This window comes from Caretta caretta, chromosome 12, assembly GCF_965140235.1.
Source record: "Caretta caretta isolate rCarCar2 chromosome 12, rCarCar1.hap1, whole genome shotgun sequence".
NCBI lineage: Eukaryota > Metazoa > Chordata > Testudines > Cheloniidae > Caretta > Caretta caretta.
The window spans coordinates 36,108,173-36,123,940 of record NC_134217.1 but is presented as its reverse complement, the minus strand read 5'-3'; the positions used below and the strand labels follow the sequence as shown (position 1 = coordinate 36,123,940).

General features: G+C 37.6%; 2 protein-coding genes across 2 annotated transcripts in view; one reads left to right on the top strand and one right to left on the bottom strand.

Annotated features, from left to right (window-relative positions):
* The window catches only part of LOC125620756 (uncharacterized), a 68,459-nt gene extending 59,575 nt beyond the window's left edge, over nt 1–8,884 (bottom strand). Inside the window, exon 1 of the mRNA XM_075118452.1 lies at nt 8,814–8,884. The gene's annotated coding sequence lies outside the window, so the exon portion shown is untranslated. The remainder of the gene's footprint in view (nt 1–8,813) is intronic.
* Nucleotides 1–15,768, top strand: part of ZDHHC7 (zDHHC palmitoyltransferase 7) — a 40,338-nt gene that overhangs the window by 7,170 nt on the left and 17,400 nt on the right. The window contains exons 2-4 of the mRNA XM_048870815.2: nt 3,879–3,960; nt 9,995–10,317; nt 15,015–15,139. Of these exons, the coding sequence (XP_048726772.1) occupies nt 10,012–10,317; nt 15,015–15,139 (431 nt within the window). The 5' untranslated portion in view covers nt 3,879–3,960; nt 9,995–10,011. The remainder of the gene's footprint in view (nt 1–3,878; nt 3,961–9,994; nt 10,318–15,014; nt 15,140–15,768) is intronic.

Genomic DNA, 15,768 nt, shown 5'->3' with positions numbered 1-15,768 from the left:
GATGCCTTAGCTTTGTCTGACAGCTTGAGGATCAGGATCACGTGTGTACCATTGTGAAGGTGAGTTTTATCAATGTCAGACAGCTGCTATCTGCTGTCCATACCTCCTATGGAATTGTGTGCAGTATCACGTTCCTTCAGGTATGAATTACTGCAGCGTTTAAAATTTTGACCTTTCAAAGGCAATCTGTTGCTTTCAGTTAGCTAAAAGTCTGTTGCACCAATCCTGTGCTTTGTAGGTAACTTTGTCTTAAGACTCGGGTGGCTTTAAGTAAATCACATTTAAGCTTTACAAATTGACCTGTCAGAGTGTTACTATTGTGTTATAATACTGCACGTCTTGGCTTCCCTTCAGAGATCTATTGGTGGAGTTGTTAGCACCAACTATTAAGTAGAAATGTTGAAATAGGTTTTTCATTTGCAGCGTGCAACCACACCATGAATTTTATTTAAAATAAAAACTGTTCACTGTGTAACTTAAAAGGAAACCTAAAACAGAAAATAAACTTTGATTGCTGAAGTATTTTTAATCTTATTTGTATATTGAGTTTTTTTCATGTTACTGTAAGATCCCAGTGACTGGACTTTCCAGAATGATGCTATTTCTTATATATATATTAAAAAAAAAAAAGTCTTCCCTGCTAAAGTTGGTCGTAAATCATGCTTTTTTTTTTTTTTTTACTTTAGTGAATAACACATACACAGGTTGGGACATACTAGTTATCCCCCTTCGTTTTCCCAAAACCCCTTTCTGCTCTTATTGGAAGAAAGTTCTTGAGGACTACCTTGATGCAGTATCTGATATTAAATAGTGCTGCAGTCTTGCAGAAGCAGGATGTGAGGGAGTAAAGGAGTTAGCCAGCAACTATTTGTATGTAAGGAAATTGGAGACCTGGCTCAGTGCTGTTGGAAAATCTTAAGGTTTTTAAGTAGTTGGAATAGTCATTTGTGTAATAACACATTTTTTGTGATTATTAATTTTAAATGTTATTACATTGTGGCTTAATCTGCAATAACGTTGTTAAAAGTAGCTTTTATTTTGTAATCCCTGACTAAGGAGCCTGGGAGTCATTTGACTTAATGTCATTGTTATTCTGGTAATATGTCTGCAATTTGGGTTTACAGCATTTCACTAAACAATGGGATACAAATTATATGATAGATGGTATATTCCAAGGGAAAATCTCAGATGTGCTAAAACGGGTAACCAAACTGGAATCCAGTTTCAATTAATCATTTGTGCAAATGGTTATCATTCATGGAACATACTGTGCATCTGTTTTTTCTGACATGATAAAGATTTTGAGGATTTTGAGAAGAAAATGTTGTTTGGACTAAAGCTTAATTTTAGTTTAAGGCAGAATATTTAATTTCTTGAACTGTGTACTCAGAATGTGTGAAGAGCACTGGCTGACTGAAAATCACATGTTGTGACACACACACTGGGGTAAACAAATCTATAGTCCTGGGCAAAGCTGCAGACAACCCTATTAGAACCCTTAGCACTTTATATCTTCTGTGTGCTTTCCAAACACTAATTCTCCCACTGGAAGAGGACTATACCAGGGGAGCAAGGGACCAAATATAGTGAGCCAGCAGAACAGATAGGCCAGGGAGATAGTGGGTTTTTTGTTTTTTCCAGAAAGGACAAAACGCATTACAGTTACAAATACACAACTGTTATCATTCTTCCACATAAGCAGCCGTTGATGTTGCGCAATTGTGATGGAGAAGTTAGGGAACATGGTTCTTATGGTAATCTCTCATTCAAGGAACTAAGTTTTAATAATGTAAATGTAGATATAGTATTTTTAAAAGTTTCACCCCCAAAGATTTGGGATGTGGCATCTTTGCACCAATGTCTATCTTTTTAGATTTATGAAAAATGGAAGTTTAGATTGGAAACTATTGATAATGTGGGTAACCTTAGATGATCATGTGATTCACTTAACCAGCATTCTCCTTATCAACATCTACTTATGTTTACATGTTACTTTGCAGCAAGCTGATGGTCACAGTAATAACTAGTTTGCAGTGTTTTAACAGTGTTGTTCTCATGGTTTAAATGACACAAGGTAACTGAGGTAATATCTTTTCCCAGACCTGAAGAAGAGCTCTGTATAGCTCAAAAGCTTGTATCTCCCACCAACACAAGTTGGTCCAGTAAGAGATATTACCTCAACAATCGTCTCTTTCACACTAATTAATATTTAGTAAATATAAATTGAGAGAATTAGTATAACAAATATAAAAAAATAAGTATATAGGCAAAACAAAAAATCCAGTAATCCCATACAGTTAAACTTCTGCTTAGCTTTCAGACTTTCAGAGGAATACACAAACTTGTGAAGAAAGAGGGGTAGAACTTGAAAGCTGTCGCTTCCTGTTTCTCCTGGAAATCTAGTGGCTTGTGTTTTCATTTTTAATAATACAAGAAAATATTGATGAAAATATGAGAAATTCTATGTAATGTGTTACAAAAACTGGCTTAATAAGGAATGGCTATTTTGGAACAGGGGCTAGTTTTACTGGAATTCTTTCACTGAAAATAGGTGGTGGCTTAACATTTGATAAAGCTGGTGAATAGGTAGAATATTTGTTACTACCAAGACTTATGAAGCTGAAGCTTCCAAATTAAATGGTATAACTGCCGTGTCAGGAAGCTTAAAGTGGGTGCTGTGGACTAAACTGTTCAGAAATAAACTTAGTTGCTTTTCTAAACTTCTCAGATTTCTCTTGGCTGAACCCATACTATAAGGACATAGCAAAAATTAATTTAAGAATTCTTATTACTATTAGTTGTCTTTTTTTAAAACAAAAAACAAGACAATTAATAACCTTTGATGGTAACCTAAAGGTGTTTAACTGCAAGCCATATGTACGGTAATTGGTACTTGCACCCAACAGAACTGAGTTAAGGATGCTATAGATATTTTTACTCAGCATCTCCTCACTGTTTTTATTCTACAGATTAAGTATAAAAAGTAATATACTAAGGTGGCGTGTCTCAAACTGGACCACTGGTGATCTGTAGTGCACTGTTAGTTAATAGTAGCACATAGCTTCAAAAAGTACCTAGTAGAGTCCATTTTCTTCTGTCTTGCAACATGTACATTTAAACTCAAATCAAACAATGAAACCATTGAGATTTTGATTGCAATGTCGATTTTTTTTTTGTCGAGCATATATTGAATATTAAGATACATATTTACCAATGTGGCTAATTACCATAGTTAAGAGAATCTCTTTTGTTTAAATTTTCATTAGCATAAACTTTTGCATTTATTATACTGACTGCTTTGAATAAATAGGTTTGAATAATTTGTTTTATTTTCAGATTAACCATAAAGGGGGCATTGATCATTAGGGTAGGAAATAGTTCTAAACTTACATAGTAACTTACCCTTTGATAACATAAAATAGAGAATATGCTTGCCTTACCCAGCTGTTACCAAATGCCTTCTTGAGAGCTCTAACAAGAATGGATTGACTATTACTTTCTGGAGGCTGAAGCCCTTTAACACTCTATCTTATATTTTCACCAAACAAGAATAAAACTTGACAGAGAAATGATGGAGGAATAGATCATGTTTAAAGTATGCGTATCTGGTCTGTCTAGAAAAATTGAAGAATTGCATAGCAGAACAGACTTTGTTAATTGTTTACTTCAGTTAGATAGTCAACACAGTTCCCGTTGTAGGGTTCTATATATTGATTCCATGACTGATCAGTCCTAAAATTACTTCATAATTGATATAGGTTTGCATACTATACTTCTTACACTTCCAAAGTCCTTCAGTTGTAATAGATTATGCATACTTAAAACTATTTCCCCGAAGCAACAGTGCAGTTCTAACCAGTTTTTGACTGTCTTTTCAGATTACATCAGATACAACTATGTACATCTTAGAAGCCTGAAGGAAGGGCATGATGTCAGAATAACACACACAGCATTTGTTAGGTATGTTGGGTTTTGTATTATGCTGAAACTTTAACCTAGGCTATGTTTGTCTTTAATACAGTTGTTAAACATAAACAAAATACAGTAACTTGAAAATGAAAGGGTCTAAAGCTAAAGTAGTTAAAATATTAAAAGAATCAATCTCTAAAGCTCTCATTTGTCTTGAAATACAATGGGCTGGGTGAACCCTTGGTTGGGAATTTTTTTTGTATGTTTTTGTTTGATTTTTTTATGCTGCTAAAGCCTTGCTCCAGCTGAAAGATATTTATGGATGACTTCTCATTTCTGAGTCAACATGCCCATTTACAAGCCCTTTGAGTTTTACTGACTTTTGCTACTTTAATTTGTGTGCAACAGGTTCCAAAAGCTGTTGCATCTCTACGCCATTATTGATGGGTAAACTTCCTGACATAATGGATTATGTCGTTATCCTGTTGCTGTCTTATAAAGTTTGTTTTGCCTTCAGTTCTTTGTGCCATGTTGAGGTTCAACCCCAAGTCTGAAAGCTTTGCTCCCTGCAAATTACGTGTTACTTCCTTGTAATATATTCCTTTGTAAAGATGCTTGAAAGATGTATTTCCGTAAGTAATCCTTGTGTATAGTCTTTTCTTGCTTTCCCGGGAAGTCATTTTTGTTTTCTTAACTTAAATTCCAGTTGTCAGTCATATAGTCTATTTAAAACTTCATATTACAGCTCCAAAAGAGAGGTAAAAGCTTGATCCTGAGCAGCAATTTAGAATCCTAAATTCCTAGTGATGCTAGTGGGCATATGTGCATGGGGCTGCAGTATTAACTGTACAAAAATTAACAACATTTGTTTTTAATCTGGTAACTCAAAGGTGAAATCATTCGGAATTGTTTAGGGTAGCAGCCATGTTAATCTGTATCCACAAAAAGAACAGGAGTACTTGTGGCACCTTAGAGACTAACAAATTTATTAGAGCATAAGCTTTCGTTGGCTACAGACCACTTCATCGGATGCATTGGAATTGTCACTGAATATTAAACACTAGAAAGAAATACACCTTTCCTAATCAGGTTAATTTAAGCATGAATTATATTGGAGAAATAAAGTTTGTTTTCCCAAGGCATTTTCTAGACGGCAACTGTCTTTACTGTTTGTAACTAGGAGCATTGTTAATGTATTACATTCAAATGAGAGAGGACTTTTGTACAAAAAAGAATTTACTTGACCAATAGCTTCATGATTTACTGTTGCTATGATTTAAGAACACTTTACTTTGATGGAATAAATTTAATTTAGCTACTCTAAATCATAGTTACAATATGTTAATAGTGTCTGTCCTGGGAATGAGTAAGTCTTTGATTTAGCAATCCGACACTAGAGTCAGAGGGAGGGAGTAGATGGAACATTTTTAATTAGGACAGCTAAGAATTAGTAATAAAGACTAGAAAAATGGTGAAAAGTATACGAAAGATGCATATATTTGTGTAACTTTGTCTGACAGCTATCACAAGTGTGAATCCCTTAGAAATTAACTGGTAAATGTAGGCATTGTAGATTATAATTTTGGATTAATAAAGCAGTACATATACTCAAGGTTTTGAGGTATGACCTAAAATACCATAAATCCCAGTGGTCATATGGAGTCTACCATTAGCGCAGAAAAAATACTGGAGACATCTGCTCAGCTGTCACCAATCAATATAGTGCTTTCAAGTTTCTCTCAGATATGCCCTTTACTAGTACAGAATCAATAGCAATTTTAGGACTGAGTGTACTTCTAGGATTGCATGCTATTCTTGGAACTTTGTGTTCAGACTGTAATCTGTCTCCTGTTTGTTGATAAAACTTTGATTCTACCATTTCACACTGCTAGTTATAGGTGGCTGGAAAAAATTCTGTTTTACAAGAATGTTCAAGTTTTTGAACTTCGTTTTCATTCCACGTTGGAATGAAAACAAAACCTTTGGAATGTTTTCACAAAACAGAGCTGTATCAAAACATCCCTTTTCAGATTGAAATGGTCAGGTTTTTGATATTTCTCTCCAGAAAGTCCACGCTGGACCTGAGAAACCATCCTGTCAAATTTCATTGGCAATATGATGACTCAGCAGGTTCATGGGAGTCAACAGCTGTAGTTCAGTATGGCAAAGCCCCCATTAGTCAGGACTGAAAAGCAGTAGGCCCCATTTTAATGCAAGGAGAAAAATGATGTTTGGCAAGTCAACAAGACAAAAATATAGCCCATATAAAAACCTCATATTTACCATTAGGGCTGTGATGCAACCAACTACTCTGAGGAAATGAATGTTGGTTTGATATCCATTTTTGTTTCATGGTGTGAAAATATTCTAGTCTACTAAGTACTGTTTTGAAAGACAAAAATAGGTAATGTGAATAGCAGGGAGTACATCTGTCTGCAAGATTAAATTGCTACTTAGAAAATTGCTGAGCATAATTCATACAGGGGTTTTATTTGCCTATAGCTGTTTGTGTGACGAGCAGCCCTTGGCCTTCCTGCTAACTTACCATGTGAACTGATCGGAATTACTGCTTCATGGCCTATAGCAGTTTTTTCTGGGAAACACCATTTATTCTGTGTAAGACTACATCATCCCCTCCACTGTTTTTCTTCCTTTTTTACTAAGACAGCTGCTAAGAATTTTTTACACCGTAGAGTCATACCGGTTTAACTAAATTAGTGCATCATCGTGCCTTTAGTTAAACCGGTGCCATGTGCATGTAGACAAGCTACAAGTCTGAAGCTGTTCCTGTTCCTGTGTCGACAGTGATGCCTAAAGTATTGTCATCAGATGAAAACATTGCGGTCCTTCACATTCTGGAGTAGCCCATGCTCCCTTTATAAATGATTTACCAGCACAGACTTAATCATTAGCCACTTTAAACTAAGAGCCCTTCCAGGGTACAAGCTAGAGCACTCGAAATAGCTTACCTGAACTAGGAAAAAGCATTAAATGATTTGAGGAGACTTTACAGGTCACTTCATTTTATTTTATTTCCCCTGGAATAACATTAAGCATGCATGGAATTTCAATACTGCAGTCTCCTCTCCTGTTTCAGAAGTTAGGTGTATTTCAAGGCATCAAGAAGGAAGCAATAAACACACCTGTTGTTTGACTGCTTATGGTAGATGATTATTCATTCTTAATGCTAACATTTCATAAAACATCAGGAAATAAATGAGTATTACGATTTGTTGTAGAGTATCACAGTTTTTACTTTCTGGAATTGTGTAGCTGTGCGCCTTGTTTTATTTAATCCTCTGAACAAGCAACGAAAACCTTTTGGGTTCTAAGTTGTTACCCTCTGCTTAATAGATTGGCCTTTTCTGCAGAGTCTGCAGTTACTTTGTTATGACTAGAAAAAGTACTTTAAAGTGGTTTGCAGTTTTGATTTTAAGTACGACACAAAATAGCAGGAAAATTTTCTTTCCTTTGCTCCAAAGCAGGAGAATCTGATTACACCTGCTCAAGCCATGAAGTTTCACTTATGTTTCTGCAAGTTAACTATTGTCACTGTTGGAAAGGAATGTGAAACTGCCCAGACAAGCATAGTGTTTCTGGTATCCGAGCAAAAAGGATATTCATAGGAATTACCATTCTGGGTCAGAACAATGGTCTATTTAATCCACTATACTATCTCAGACAGCGGTCATGTTTCAGAGGAAGATATGAGGAAACCCTAAAGTGGGAGATTTTGGAATTATCTGCTTGTAGAGGAAGGTTCTTTCTAATCACCTTGGTTGATCAGGTTTATACCCTGAAGCATGAGGATTTATGTCCCTTCCAGGTTTTGGGGGTTTTAATCCATAGTAATGTGCCACTGTATATGAACATGGGCGAGTTCATACTTCTTTAAGCTTTTCTCTATTGTAGTGTAAAGGCAGCAAAAAAGACAATGCATCTCTCCCCAACCCTTTTCTCGCTATTTGTACTGGACGGGTGGCAGAAATCTCTTCATATTTAAAACGCTTCTGAAAAATATGGATTAAAGATTCCTCCTCAACTCAAACTTGCCGTGGTTCCAGAAAAATTAAATTAAAATCAATATACTTCCCCTCCTTTTAAAGTAATTGGTCAAATAAGAAAAGGAGTACTTGTGGCACCTTAGAGACTAACCAATTTATTTGAGCATGAGCTTTCGTGAGCCACAGCTCACTTCATCAGATGTATACCGTGGAAACTGCAGTTTATATATACGGTATACATCTGATGAAGTGAGCTGTGGCTCACGAAAGCTCATGCTCAAATAAATTGGTTAGTCTCTAAGGTGCCACAAGTACTCCTTTTCTTTTTGCGAATACAGACTAACACGGCTGTTCCTCTGAAAACTGGTCAAATAAGGGAATTGGTATTTAAATTACTGATATTTTTAAATGGGGGGGAAATGCCTCAAAGAAAACCAGCCTCACGATTTTACACACACAACTAGATTTTGCCACCGGAAGGTATGACAAATTTGTACATAAATCTCCAGTCTGCGTACAGAAACGCCTCACTTAACGTCATTTCGTTGTTACGTTGCTGATCAATTCGGGAACATGCGCCTTTAAAGTTGTGCTTTGTCCACTGCTTGCAGGAAGAGCAGCCCGTTGCAGTGAGCTGGTGGGTGGTTGGAACCAGGGTGGACGGAACCAGGGTGGACGGGCAGCCCCCCTACCAGCTCTCCGCTCTCAGTTCCCTGTGCAGCAGCTGCTCAGCAGGCTATCAGTTGCCGGCAGTTCAGCTGTCCCTTCCCCCACTGCCATGTGCTGCCTCTGCCTTGGAGCTGCTCCCCAAGACTCCTGCTTGCTGTGTGGGAGGGAGGGGAAGAAGGGGGGGCTAATGTCAGGGTGTCCCCCTCCCCCTTGCTCCTGCACCCCGCTTACCTCATCTTCCATAGAGCAGGGGGGACACATGGACCAATGAAGGGAGCTGCTGCCTTAGGCAGAAGGTGCAGCTGCGGTCTGGTCTCAGCTTGCTGATCTAATTAACAAGGCAGTGTACTTCTGACCCCACTCTTCATACTTAAAGTGGAAATGCACATCTCTATCTCTCAGGGTGTGTGTCTGTCTGCCCTCCCTCCTTTCCTGCTGCTTTGTAGAGTGTGAGAGTTAAACCTTGAGGGGTCAGCCAATTGGTAGTTCATCATTTAGCAGTAAGACATTCCCTGGGAAAATCCCACCCTCTGACTCCTCAGCCAAGTTTCACGATCATCATCACTGTGTACCAGTATTAAATTGTTTGTTTAAAACTTACACTGTGTTTGTATATATAGTCTTTTGTCTGGTGAAAAAAATTTCCATGGAACCTAACCCCCTCATTTACATTAAGTCTTATGGAGAAATTGGATTCGCTTAATATCGTTTCGCTTAAAGTCGCATTTTTCAGGAACATAACTACAGAATTAAGTGAGGAGTTCCTTTATTTTCCTTAATTTTCCATGCACTGTGTATTTTGTTTTTAAATAGATTATATGGTTTTAATCTTGGGCCAGTCTACTAAAATCGGCTTGTCCTCTTACCGTCCTTGTAGCATCCAGAATTGTAAATCACAGGTAGAACTAACCTTAGTCAAGTGAAAGATTATCCAAAAGGAATATTAAAGCTTCTTTTTATATTCATGCAAATTAGAAAACTCCTCCCTGAATTTTTTCTCTTTAGTAATGTGTGTATTACACACACACACAAGTGGCTCATACTGATTATATAAATCTCCTTATTCTTTTGTAAACTTTTTAAATAACTGATTGCATATACCAGAAGTGTATATATTCTGTCATCAGTACTGACTGTGCATGAGGAGAGATGAAACTTGCAAAATTACAGATGTCTTGCAATCAGAGTAAATATTTTTAGAAATAAGTTTTCAATAAACAACTTACAAAATTGCAGCTAAGGACTTCTAAATGAGTGTCCTCAATTACTTACAGAAACAATCCAGCTTGAAACAGTCATAGAATGTGAATTCTCAATCGCTTGTTTTGCTTATCATGTCATAAAAATAAAAGTTGACCTCTATTTTTCATGGATTATTTGTGCATAAACATAGTCTCACCATCTTTCTTCAGGGCAAGTCTGGAAAACCATGCAGTCATCGGGGCACAGATTCCGTGACATTGAGCACCATCCCCTCCTTGCTGAAAATGACAGCTATGATTCTTCTTCATCGGAAGCCGATATGGCAGACAGGGTTTGGTTCATCCGTGATGGCTGTGGCATGGTCTGTGCTGTCATGACGTGGTTTCTGGTTGTGTATGCAGACTTCGTAGTGACTTTTGTCATGTTGCTGCCTTCCAAAGACTTTTGGTACTCTGTGATCAATGGTGTTCTTTTTAACTGTTTGGCAGTGCTAGCTCTCTCGTCTCACCTGAGAACTATGCTAACTGATCCTGTAAGTATATGATTATTACTTGAAATTGGGTCATTCTCTCATGTTTAGTCAGTTGCAGAGAATAAGGTGAGCAACTGTGAATTCTCTTTTATAGATAGGTAGGGTCTATCTCCTGCTGCTAGGATAGTTCTTTTTGTTGCAAATCTTGAAATTGATTGAAGCAGAGGTTGGTCTCAATCTCCAGTCTTTTGTTCTTTTATGGTATCATAAACAAGCCTTGAACTGAGTGAAAAACAAAGCAGAAACAGTTGAAAATTCAAGGGAAAGGAAGACAAATGGGAAGTGTAGGGTCACTTGTTAAATATTTACTATTCAAGTCCATTATAGAAGATCATTAAAATGCCTATTTTGTTTTGTAACTTCGTTTGTTTCCTAGTTATATTATCAAATCTAGGTAACTTTGTAAAAGTTGTTTGATTCCAGGTGGTGTGGTAAGAAAATCTTCTGCTTTTAATGAATAGAAAAGTTAAGGTTTTCAAAAGTATTTATGGCAGTCTTCAAAATCTGACTCATAGTTAAGACTTGTTGGTATAAACTGATAGGCAGTAACACTTACCAGAGTTTGTTGATCTGACAGTTAAAATGTGGAGTAAGTTGATCAATGTAGGGAGGAAGCTTAGATAGGACTAGGGCTCACTTGGCATTATGGATATTTTTCTCTCAATAAATCTGAGGTTAAAATGTTATGAATATTTTTATGTTGTTGAATAAGTTAATGAGATCAACAGATTAAATTATTAGTGTTCTAATAAGACTCAATGTAGCTTCACCTAGTTTTTAATAGGAAACAAACATTTGGAAAAATTAGCCATCACCTCCTGGAAATCTGTAAAAAGTATAATTCAGTTAAACTAAAAGCTTTCATCACAGTATGACTACTTAAAGTCAAGCTTCTTACAACTTTAAAATATATAGTTTGTATACAGAGTACATACAAAAATCTAAAATTACTTTGGAAATCTTGGTATGAAAACTAAATTAAGCAGTTACATCTTCACAATCTTTAAATGGTTTTGATGTAGTTAAGTGGCATTTACTGGTAAATAAGGCTGTTCCTTGCTACCGAAAATGTTTCTGCAAGGTAAAAATTACAAATTGCCACAGTTTTACTGCTACACAAAATTTGAATTAATATATGCAAATACATTTTAGAATACATTTCTGTCAACGCTCATAGTAATAGCTTATGGCAGCCTAAATGGTGTATTTTCAACTATTGCTATAACAATGTACCTATTTCCAGATTAATAGCAGTTTTGCTTATAACTAGTTGTCTAAAATTATATTCTTCAATTTCTGGGTTAACTCTTTTGTGGTGGAACTGGTGGCAAGTTAGCGTTTAGTATAAAATGTCATCCTTAGAAATAGTAATGAACATCTTGCTATAAAAGCCTTGACACTGACATCTTAAAGGTGCCTCAGCTCTAGATTGAAGCCTATGGGATTTGCAGTGTCGTGGTAAAATCTCACTGCTTAAATACTGGAGTGGACCACTTCATCCAGAAATGTTAAATTGAGATTATAATGATCCTCGCCAGTCCAGGTCTTTGCAGCTTTTTATCAGTCATTATAGCAAGTATTCACTGCTCAGTTTTAAAACACACTTAATTTCCAAAGTTCTGTTAGTAAGCAAGCCCAGTCTACATAAAATTAAAGTTTTGAATTGGTATTGTAAACTGGATTGGATTGGATTTGTTACAGTTCATATACAAAAAGAGAGTATTTATTGGGTGGGGGTAGGACCTATCCAAGAAGTGATTTTGGCAATTCATTAAAGCATGCTAGTGCCTGAGTAGTTCTGAGCCCACACCCAGTGATGAAAAATTCTTTCTTGAAGCCAATGAGATGCATTTAAACAAACCCTTCTTGAAGAACCAGTTAGTGTGTTTATGGGTGTGTTAAGCACTGATTATTAAAAATACCTAAGACCTTGAGAGCCAAGATATTGTTTATAGACTAGGTATGTCTTAATCTGTTTCACTTAATGTACTTGCCATATTCCCCCCCCCCCCCCCCAAAAAAAAGCTGTGTAGTAGAAACTGTTGACTGTTAAATAGGAGTAAAGGAAAATTAGAATAAAGTCTCTCTCAAAATTCATAAGAAGTATAAAGTTACATTTGAAGACAAATAGATTTTATTACCTTATAACCATGAGAATTTAATCAAAAGTAAACGGGCTACAGTTTGAGATTATAAAAGTCATAATCTCTCCAATGTTTGTAACTGGAATCAAGTATTGTTTTTATTTGTGATTACTCATTAATTCGGCAAAATGGCAAAGACATGAGATCAAGTACATTTTGATAGTTATGCTTATGAATGAATGAAATTAGCGGAAAAGAGGCAGGAGGTGTTTTTTTTTTCTTCTTACAAATTTGGATCCCTCTAGAACTAACTAAATCATCTCTTAGGTTTTGGTCTTCAGTGTAATGTTACTTCCATTTTGCCTAACTTGAATGAGAATGGTCACGCTCATAAACAATGTTTGCGCAGCAGAGAGTTGTGGAGTCCTCTCTGCATTACTAGCTCCAGCATCAACATGCCCCCTGATGGGCCAGTTAGCTCAAGTGTACCGAATCACTTAACTCGAGCTAGAGCTTTTTGTATGCAACAGGAGTCTGGTTAGGAGCAACAGTAAGGGCTGGTCTTTACTACAGGGACGGGAGATCAGTGCTGCTGCAATCAATGCAGCACGGGTTGATTTAGTGGATCTAATGAAGACCCACTAAATTGACAGCAGAGCACTCTCCAGTCAACCCCGGTACACCACCTCTCCGAGAAGAGTAAGGTAAGTCGACCAGAGAGCCCCTACCATCAATGCAGCACAGTGAAGACATCAGGGTAAGTCGACCTAAGCTACGTCGACTCCATTCACATAGCTGGAGTAGTATAACATAAGTCGACTTACCCCAGTAGTGAAGGCAAGCGCTGTGTTATACCTTGAGTTAATACTGCAGCGAAGAGGAGCCATAGAATGTGAAACACTGGGGTGTGGACATGGGTTGACAAAACATTCTGCTTCAGTGGAAATTACCTCCTAGCAAACAGGAGGGAAATACCCATTCCTGTGTTAAAATCTGGCAGAGCTCAGTCTTCTCTCCAGAAGAGCTTCCTTAAATCATTTAAGTAACCTGGTCTTTTTGCTAGATTGTGTAAATGAGAATCACAAACATTGCAAAGTCTGACAATAACTCCAGGCTCCAAATACAACTACTCTTTTCCTGATACTTCTCCACCATCACCCAGAAAATCAGCCTTGCATTACAGTGTTCTGAGTGTAAAAAAAGAAACAAACAAAAAAACAGGCAGCACATTCCCCATTTTAGAAAACTGGGCGGAGGGGATCCTAAGTGAATTATTACCATGTAACACCTTTGCCCTTCTAACAGACACTCCCCACTTCCTTCATATAAACCCTTTTGATTTCATTCTAGCAGTTTGACTAAACCCTTAAAGGCAAGACAATCCAAAGCAAAAGCTTTCAGACTGTTCTTGGTTCACTCTGGGCCTCTTAGGGCATGGCTACACATGCAGATGTAGAGAGCTTTGAATTAAACCAGCCTTCGAAGAGCACAGTAGGGAAAGCGCTGCAGTCTGTTCACACTGACAGCTTCAAGCGCACTGGCGTGGCCTCATTTGCAGCATTGGGAGCAGTGCATTATGGGCAGCTATCCCAGCATGCAAGTGACTGCAACGTGCTTTTCAAATGGGGGGTGGGGTGGAGTGTGACAGGGAGTGTGTTGTGTGTATTTGGGGGGAGAGAGAGTGGGTTTTTGGGGGGCTGAGAACATGTCAGCATGCTGTCTTGTAAGTTCAGACAGCAGCAGACCCCTTCCCCGCCCACCCCCCCGCCCGTTTCCCCCTCTCACACACAGCATTCCACACTAATGGTTGCTTTGTCTCAGAGCAGATAAGCAGCCCGCTGTCAAAAATGGAGCTTTGAAAGGGCATTTCCGCATTCCTGCAGAGATTCAAAAACAATTAGAAGAGTGACCACTTAAGGCGATTATGGGACGTTTCCAGAGGCTGATCAGAGTGCAGTAATGCAACACCTCGTTCACGCTGACACCCGGGCATTTCAGCCAAGGTGCAACAAGCGTTAATCTTCACACAGAGGCAGAGTACCAGGAGCGCTCTGGCTGTGGAGTCAGAGCGCTCTACGTGCCTTGCCAGTGTGGACGGGTAGTGAGCTAGGGCGTCCAGGGCTGCATTAATGCGCTCTAACTCACAAGTGTAGCCCAAGCCCTTAGTAACATCAATAGCTGATTGCCCTAGCTTTTGGGCCTCAGAATAGTTAACCTACTTTATGTACCTGAAAGGAGGCATGTCCCTTTCCTGATTTGCTCACTTACAAGAAATCTTTTCAACTTTAAGCAAAGATGCTGACTGCCCTTTTGACATTTGTAGGGAAAGATCATGGATTCTATTCACGTTTGTGGTAGTTCATTTGAAACTGAACTGGCACTAATGGGTCGTGGTGTCTCTGGAAGACGCTGAGTGTAGTTTCCTATCGGAGGAAAATAATGTCTGTACACTAAAATGGGCTTAGTGTGAAAAACATTTTATATTCAATACACTCCATGTTAATGTTGACTAGTCAAACCTGTTCAAATCTGCAGTTAAAAAGGTGACTTTAAAAAGCGGTATCTTTCCTAATTTAAGATGATTTCTTCTCTCCCTCCATTTTAAATATTTAGGGGGCTGTACCAAAAGGAAATGCCACTAAAGAATACATGGAGAGTTTGCAGCTGAAACCTGGGGAAGTGATCTACAAATGTCCAAAATGCTGTAGTATCAAACCAGAACGTGCACATCATTGCAGGTATACCATTATTTTCTTTAAAGTGAACCTTCATGAAGGTATTTGAAAATAAAATTCTAAAAAGAGTATAAAGTAACTAATGAACATGGTCTGCAGGTTCCTTACTTTGATTTAATGAAAGTTTTGCAGACTTTGTACTACAGAACTGTGTGTATATTTGTCTATCAAATAGATCTAAAACCTTGAGGTGAGGCAGGGAAGAAAGGAATAAGCCTAAAAGTTTTAAAGGATTTCATTGCTATTCGGTAAATTTTGTTGTAGAGCAGAAAGTGTTTCCTCTTATCATTTACTCCTTTAGCTAAAAATTTAAAAAAAACAAAACAAACAAACTTGAATCTTTTATATACTGGTCTTACTTTGTTCCGGTTACAAGAGTCATTTTAAATTAAGACATTCATTACAAGTACATTTGAAATGGTCACCTCAATGTGTGCGCTTCCTGAAAGTTCTGAAGAGGTCTGTTCAAAATGACACATTCCTGAGCATGTAGATTGACTATTTGGTTGGTTTTTTTCCCCTAAGCAGCATGCATAAACAAGTTTATTAAACCAATTAAATATTCTTCAGTTCACTGGAGACTGTTCTGAGTTATGAAAGATGTGATTATCATAATCTTGGATTAGGATGTT